The sequence below is a fragment of the Microtus pennsylvanicus genome, chromosome 4 (genome assembly GCF_037038515.1).
Source record: "Microtus pennsylvanicus isolate mMicPen1 chromosome 4, mMicPen1.hap1, whole genome shotgun sequence".
NCBI lineage: Eukaryota > Metazoa > Chordata > Mammalia > Rodentia > Cricetidae > Microtus > Microtus pennsylvanicus.
Window position 1 is genome coordinate 15353468 of NC_134582.1, and position 8824 is coordinate 15362291.

General features: G+C 36.7%; 1 protein-coding gene across 1 annotated transcript in view; it reads left to right on the plus strand.

The window, feature by feature from the left end:
* Dcc (DCC netrin 1 receptor) overlaps positions 1-8026 on the plus strand; it is a 1030120-nt gene extending 1022094 nt beyond the window's left edge. Inside the window, exons 28-29 of the mRNA XM_075968336.1 lie at positions 5315-5457; positions 7524-8026. Of these exons, the coding sequence (XP_075824451.1) occupies positions 5315-5457; positions 7524-7613 (233 nt within the window). The 3' untranslated portion in view covers positions 7614-8026. The remainder of the gene's footprint in view (positions 1-5314; positions 5458-7523) is intronic.
* Positions 8027-8824: the final 798 nt, after the last annotated feature.

An 8824-nucleotide genomic window follows, 5' to 3' on the forward strand; every position in this document is an offset into this window, starting at 1 on the left:
TTTGACACTGACATTGTCTAATTGGCTGTTCATAAACCACTCCTGGGAAATCCCTCCTATATAAGTATCTGTACCTCCTTCTTCTTCATATGGAAAGAAAAAGCATTAAAGGCCACTGATTGCACAGTCAAATCCTGCCAATAATAAACTCTGGAGGACTGCTCAAACCTTTGCCTCTTATAAATTTTGTGAAGATTAGTTCTACCTCAGTGTCTTGGTTTCCAAGAACCTCAGGTTCCTTGCAGCAGAAAAAATAAAGAAGGTCACTGGTTAGAATCCCGGCCTCACTGAGGTTTCAGAGTCCTGAACATTTGTGATGCTGTCAATGGTATTTCAGAAAAAGGAGTGCGTTCAAATTTACATCCTCATTGTGGTCTGGATCCAAAAGTTTCTGAGATCCCTGGTGCAAAGCTCACAGTGTCTTATCATAGCATAACATTCAGTACCTTCTGAAAGAATGAATAATTGTTGCCTCATCACTAGAGAAAATCACTTAACATAATAATCGTCATTTTTTTAATGAGTTTGAATTAAGGTAGTCTTTAGGCACACCTGCATTGCAGTGCAATATATTAATATGGCAAGGGGAGTATAATACATAAAGCATCTGCACATATGTTAGGGAGAAAATGTATCTGGGAGTATTTTGTAGTGCTAATGGTAAGCCGTGCCTAAGCATCACATTTTCTTTACATACAAAGCTTTCAAAAAGGTACTGAGATAATTTATTAAGTAAAATTAAGTCTAGTAAATTCTAAAAGAAAATTTATTTTATATGTTTTTTCATAAAAAACAGGAACCAACCCTGCTATAATTTCCTCCATGATAAGCTAGGCCAATGCCCTTTATTTCTCTAGTACACATTTGCATTTTCTTTGTATAAATACCCACATTAAAGAGAACTGGTTTTCAGTGTGTACTGAGCATATTACATGTACTTGGTAAAGCTCACAGACCTAGTTTAAATTCCTTTAAAACATTTGGAAAACCTTAAAAATAAAAGCAAATCTGTTTTCATTATCTAGGAAGCCTTGATTTTAAAAAATATAAGTATGTACAAATAAGTCCATAGAGAAAACAGTCATTAGGATGTGTTTGCTCTGTTGAAGTAGTGAGGTATAAAAGATGCTCCTGCAAAGTATGACCTTTGGGAGAAAAAGAGCTGAACTCATATTTACCCAGAACCTGGAAACCTTTGTAGGAGGATAAATGAGCACAGTTCAGAGATTGTAATTCAAAACAGGAATTCAGAGGACGTATTCATTCTCCAGCTCAACAGCTCTCATTTTGGAACTGTCAGTACTTTGGTTGGGCCCTTTGGAACTGTCAATCATTTGTTTGGTTGGGCCTTTGGCTCATTTGTTTTGGTTTTTGTTTGTTTGTTTGTTTCATGTTTGGATGACAGAATTCTCAGGTTTTCTGTGTATGTACCTGGGTTGAGGAGGTAGGGGACATGTTACTTGAGAAAGAACCAGACTATGTATCAAGGCTGGCTTTGAACTTATGCTGCCCTCATGTCTCAGCCTCCAACTTGTTTGGATAAGAGTAGTGTGTACTACCATCACCATTTTAAGAGCAGCTAACTTTGAGAATTCCTTTGCAAAATGTGTATCTCATTTAAATAAATGTATTAGTATTCATACTTCATTTATATATGTATGTATTCATCTATTTATTTATCACAGTTCTGGGGATTGATCTCAGGGCTCTGTGTATACTGGGCAAGTAATCTAACCATAACCTACATCCCCAGGCAAACAATGTAAAATATTATTATAAATTAAACATGAGGACCTTCTGAAGAACCAGTTGAGAACTCAGTTATAACAAATTTTATAGCGCCTCCATTTGTAAGATACTGCCAAGAACACCCTATTGTAGGACACTTAATAAAAACCCATAGACAGAAATTGGGGTTCAACCTGCGGGTCAGAAAAGCAAAACAGCCAGCCACTGGTTCTTACCCCTACCTCAGTCCGAAATGACAATCCTGCCTCCAGAAATCTCAGAAAGAGATTGTGTGCTTTATCCCGTTTTATATTCCTCTCTAGTGCTGGGATTAAATGCGTGCTCCTCTGCTGCCTGGCTTCCATAGCAAACTAGTGTAGCTAGTGAGATTAAGATGTGTAAGGCTGTAAGGCTGATCAGCATGACTGTTTTACTTTTTGAACTTCATGCAAGCATTATTTATTAAAATACAAATGAAATATCACTACATCCTATGTGGAGTAAAAGGCTAAAGAGAAAGGATAGAGATAAATGTAACACACACATAATTGGTTCATATCCAGTGAAGACAAGCTAACATTACAATATCTGTATGAATAGAGATTTGACTATCATTTGGTTAGAGCATAATGGGAGTAAGAACTAAACATGGGTCATGAACCCAAAATGAGTGTGTCATGTACTCAAAATTTGCAGGGTATATTTGTTTTATTCCATACCTTTCCTCTTTTTATGAATGATTAATGAAGTTGCAATTTTCAAAAATTTATTACTATTGTTTTTATTATTGTGACTGTGTGTGTTTGATATGTGCATACAATTGTAGGTACACCTGTCATAATAGCACGATTATGGAGTTCAGAGACGATTTTCTGGAGCTGATTCTCCCTGTCACACGCACCACAGATGCTGGGCGTGGACCTCAAGTAATGGGACTTGCACAGCAAGCATTTTCCTTTGAGCCATCTCATCAGCCTGCATATTGTCTATTTTTATAATACTCTTCACATTTAAAATTACTTAAGTTTGTATTAGAGACTATAACAGAAGAAATATGAATACTTATAAAGATTATGACACTGTTATGCATATATTTAAAAACTTTGTAATAAAAATGGGTGAAGACAATGCTAGAGCTTATTGACATTACAACTCAATTATGGCATTCAGAGACATGGGAAATAATTCAATCATCAAGCTAAACATAGTCTTTGATTTCCAGTAATGTTCACTTTCATAGTTTCCTGAAATTTTTCACCTTGATAAAATAAAACAAGTTATGAGTTAGGAAGCCTTCCCTTATCCAAGGCAGTTAGATATAAGCTGGGGAAACTGTCTGCCCAAATGTGGAACTTTGAGGTTGATTTTGTTCCATTCTTTACATTCATATGTAGGCTCATAATAATAATACTTATGCTTATTTTAATATGGAAATAATAAAACTAGTCCTACTTGAACAACTTAGTAAGGATCAGCTACTTACAGTGTGTGTGTGTGTGTGTGTGTGTGTGTGTGTGTGTGTGTGTATGTTTGTGTGTATGCATGTGCAGGCCAGAGAAGAAATCCAGATATCATTCACTCATATCAGACATAGTCCACCTTTTCTGTTTAGAAAGATTTCTCACTGGCCTGAAGCTTGCTTACAAGGAAGTCAGTGGTCCAGTGAGCTCCAGAGACCTACCCTGACTCTCTCTCCCCACCATTGGAATTACAAATGCATGCTCAATCAACCGTATTGGTTACATGTGTTCTGGGACTCAAGTGCATGGTCAATTAACCATATTGGTTACATGTGTTCTGGGGCTCAGACTCAGGAACTCATGCCTGAAATGAAAGAACCTTATAGACCGAGCTGCCTCCCCAGCCCTCAGCCAATTTAAATATGGAATCTCATTTAATACTTAGAAATCACTATTATCATTACCATTCTACAGATAAATAAACCAGGAGAGGTTCAGAAAATCAAGAGACTGCATAACCAGCAATCAATGAATATATGAGATTTCTGTGTCTGGTTACATACTTAGATCCCTAGTGTTTAGTAAAAGTTATTGAGAAGGGACTGGATTTTAGAACATGACAGGGGAAAACAGATTTACACTCAAATTTATCCTTTACAGTGTCTAGCTTTTTAGCAGATTATTGATTAATTAGAGTATTTACATTGTTTCAAATAAACAAATGACCCTTTTTTTCTGGTCATAGATGCATTATCCCAGTTAATGCATTAACCCTGGTATGTTTATTAAAACAGTAGTCTGTGTCAAAGAATATAGTACCATCTAAGATCAATAGAACAAAGAACTAAAGTATCATTATTTGTGGTAGAATACAAAAGAGGTAAGCTTTTATACCTTTCTTTTAAAGTTTTTATTTTGCTTATTTTTGTTTTGAGATTATAATTACATCATTTTTCCTTTCCCCTCTATCCTTCCAACCCCTGCCATCTACCCACATTGATTGATATGTGTGTGTGTGTGTTTGTACGTATGTGTGTGTGCTCATGCTTGTGAATGTATATCCTAAATATATAAGTACAACCTTCTCAGTGTGTATAATGCTGCTTACATGCATACATTTTCATGTATGCATTTAGTATTGGATTTAGTATTGGATAACTAGCGGGTGTGCTCTTTGCTGGAAAAGACTGTTTCGGTATTCCTTTGTGTCCTCTATTTCTTTATCTGGGGCTAAGGCCTCACAAGCTTGCTCCCTTCTGTACTAATGCATCTATTGGTGCCATCCTTGTACAGGGCCTATGTTGACTTACAGTCATGTTGATGAAGCTTCATGAGTGTAGCTTCTCCAAGAACCTATAACGTTTGTGCTAAAGCTCTTGGTTTCAATTCTAAGTAGACATGACTTTTTAGTCCTGTGATATGTGCTACCCAGTTCAATAAGTCTTTATAAACACTTATTGCAAGTTAATAGCAATGAACCAGAAACAAGAAATAAGAAAGTTAAACAGAATTTTTAAGGAAATTTCAAATGAAATAAAAAGCAATTAATTATTTTAATAAAAAAGTCATTCAAAAGACTTAATTTCTTGCTTGTTTTTGAGGAATATTAAAATGTATTCTGTTGACAGTTTACTTTGGTCAGAAAAATTATTTCATTTTGTTCAATAGATCATAATACAATTCTCTAAGTTTAGTCATGCAAGACTTTCTTTTGCTGAAATACGTATTTCTTTACAGACCAAACAGCTATTTCTACTAAGTTCACACATCTTTATCTATTACATAATTTAGGAGTTATTGTACAGTTCATAATACCCTGAACCAGAGGCTTCCAGATAATGAGCTTGCCTGTTAAACTGTAGTTTGTGATGAAAAGTTTGGAGCTCCCTGCCTGATTTGGAATCCACTTATTATTAGTCACAATTTGTAGAGCTTCACCAGGCAAGGCCTTCCCATAATCTGTCTTCCATTCAGGGAAAATAAAGCAAGTCTGCTCTGAGAGTCAGAATCCATCACTACACACAGAATGAAGAACATGGTCAAGTCAAGGTCAGCCTGCTGGATTCAGACCTTGTACCTTGGATGTTTTATATCTTACTTTCATCAACCTGTGTTTTCTATTCCAGGACCTACTCTGCCCAAGACTCATGTTAAAACAGCCTCTCTTGGGCTGGCTGGAAAGGCAAGGTCCCCTTTGCTTCCCGTGTCTGTGCCAACAGCCCCTGAAGTGTCTGAGGAGAGTCACAAGCCAACAGAGGATCCAGCCAGTGTAAGAGCCTGTGTTCAGAGTTGTGCGGTACAATGTGATCTAAAGTGGTCATCACTCATCAGCACATAAGGAATTGTTTTTACTCCTTGCCTATACTTAAACGTGATGAGAAAAACTACAAAAAAAGAGTATATACAAGAGAATCAGTTAAAGATGTATAGATAACAGAATATTAACTAATCTATGAATTCATATAATCATATATAAGCATACTTTTATACTTGTGTATATCTATAAATGCCTGCCTATATGAGCCTACACACATACACACAAACCATACCCTATGATTTCTATGAAATACCTTGAAATCCTGGAAAGAAACCCATGTGCTCATTATTGAACTAATATTTAACTGAAAGCTATAGCCTAGGGAATTTGCTGAAGTTAGTTATTGCTTCTAAATCCATAAAAGCATAATTATTCAAGAATGAATGGAGCTAGACAACCAAAGACAAAGAGCACAGGAAACCTTAACAAAATAGAAAACTGCCTGCAAACACTGTATGAAAACCTCCAATTTTCCAACCTAAGATAAAAAATAAAAAGGAGAGTAGACCGAATTCCCATGAAGTGGGGCATTTCTCACAGTGCTGAACATGGGCATGGGGACTGGAAGATTGAGGAGCAAAGAAGGTGAGGTGAGAGCTAGCCAAAAGAAGGTTATATGGAGAGACTTTTTGGAAATAACATTGTTTGTAAGCTAATGCAAACACATTTAGGAAATAAAAGGAGAGTTTCATTAGTTAAGGAACAGAAATTTTCTGTTCTAAGGAAAGACGTCAAATATGATTAAATTAGAAAGCTCAATTTGAGAGGAAAATAAAAACTTTTCTATTAAAAGTGCAGTATGAAACAGTTTGAAATGAGGCTACCTAAATGCAGCTGTTTGGAGTTAGTGTACTTCTTAACAGTTAAGATCAGCTGATCTAAATTTGCCCCATTTCTGCTTTTCCTTTCATATATTTCTTATGTCTTTTAATGCTATGTTCTTTGCTTTCACTATTTTCAGTCAACCTTAATTATTAACAAGCCATTTGACATCAGAGGTAGAAATTTTAATATATATATGTGTGTGTATAATATATACATATATGTATATGAAAATAATAATGTGATGACCCTGGATAATTTTAAATTTTCTAGGAACTATACTAAAAGAATAAAAATTGGAATATGTAATTTAATGCTTTTATTTAATCCAATATTTTCTAAGTATGGCATTAATACTTGATAAATATGAAACAACTGTCAATACAATATTTTCCTTTTGTTTTCACATTATCCATAAGTGTGTCTTATATGTGAAATATATTGAACTTAGAGTAATCATATTTAAAGAATACAATAGTTAAATTCAGATAAATAATTCAGACAACCAAAACAACATATTTGAAAATGGGTACCCAAAGACCAGGTGTTATGTTACACACCTTGAATCCCAGCTCTGAAATGGTAGAAGCAGATGGAGCTCTGTGAGTTTGAGGTCAGTGTGGCCTACATAAAGAGTTCCAGACCATCATGGAGTATATTGTGAAACACTGCTTCAAAAAAAAAAAAAGAAGAGACAGAGAAAGGGGGCAGAGAGGGAGGGAGGGGAAAAAAGGAAAGAAAGAGAAAGGAGAGAAAGAAAGAAAGAAAGAAAGAAAGAAAGAAAGAAAGAAAGAAAGAAAGGAAAGAAAGAAAGAAAGAAAGAAAGAAAGAGCGATAGAGAGAGAGAAAAAGACAAAGGAAGGAAGCAAGGAAGGAAGGGATAGGAAGAGGGGAAGAAGGGAGGGAGGGAGGGAATAGGAAATAATTGATCAAGTAATTATCTCACTACAACTTCATTCTTTTTATACAAAACCGTGTGTTGCACCAACAGGCTACTTTTCAGTCATGTATTGCTAGCTCCTTTTCTATCACAAGTTCATTCAGTTAGCATTCTCTGAGAATAGTTCTTGCTATAGGTCCCCATGTCAAACTCAAGATTGATAAATGGTCCAAGCAATGGCCTAATAATAAGGGGGTCCTACACGGAGGGAGCCTACCAAGACGCAGGACTAACTCTGCTCTTGTTCTCTTTTTAGGTGTATGAACAGGACGACCTGAGTGAGCAAATGGCAAGTCTGGAAGGGCTAATGAAGCAACTTAACGCCATCACAGGTTCAGCTTTTTGACACATATTGTCGAAGCATTGAGGTTTTCCGGGAACTTTACAGCATACCAAGTATCCATAAACAGCACACCCATGTCCAAAAACTCTAACCAGTGTACAGGTCAACCGTCAGGACCACTCAGTTAAGGAACACCTGAAGCCGTTCAAAAGGAATCAGCATCCTATCCTACATGGACATCAGGAACTGGACAGGGATGGCCATGAGGTCCCTAAGCAAAAGCAAAGATGCGTCTTCACTGAGAAGTCAAGGCTGAAGTTTCTAGCATAGTCCCGGGTCTTTGTCACTGCAGTGACCCTGGTGTCATCACTGATGACTACGGTTTCTTTCAGTGATACCTTTCAGTTTTGGTGTAGGTCTAGTCTTTCAAAATACAAGTGCATTATTCCAGCCTGAACCATACCATAGAAAATCAGAAAAAAAGAAAAAAACCAACTCACTCTTTTTATTTTCAACTTTAAACTACAAAGCTTCCATGGTAATCCCCTCACTCCATAGCACCAAAGGATTGGCTGTTTTCCTTGGCACCAGAAAAAGTGAATTAAGAGAATGAGCAAAGGGCAATGAATGCTTGTTTATAGCTCAATCATTCATTTCACACAAGTGGCAGATATTAGTGAGTGGGTACAAAATTTTTAACAATTTGAGACGTGTCTGTAAATCCATCCATGATTAACATTTATGCCCAGAGTGTAGAAACCGAAAATTCCTCAACTGATGGTATTCTGCCAACAACGGTACCTTTCTAGAAGGAGAGTACAATATACAATCTTCTCAGACACATGGTGATTGTGTACTTAAGCTCGTAATACGATACTTTTCAACTTGAGTGGCTTCTCTGCCATTCCACACTGTGATGGCCTGTCTGAGTTTCACTAAGGCTTCTTCTTCAGGCATTTGGCCAGAAGCATTCTACAATCCTCCACCCATCATCCCTCTATTTCCCCTGGGCAAGCAGCCTTAGGTAAAATGGCCAACTCCATGCATCCTATATTTTGTGTCCCCAATATCCCTCTGTGGAGATAGTAGACTTCCTGAGAGCAAGCTCGAAAGAAGGAAAAGGAGCATGAAAAACCATTTCCAATAGCATCTTTTCTTGAGTGATATCACTTTCAGCTATAGCATCTTCACTGAGCTGAGCAAGGCAACATTGACGGATGTTTACTACAGGCTCTGTTGGAAGGGCAACCTTCTATACCATGCCTAAGACAGAG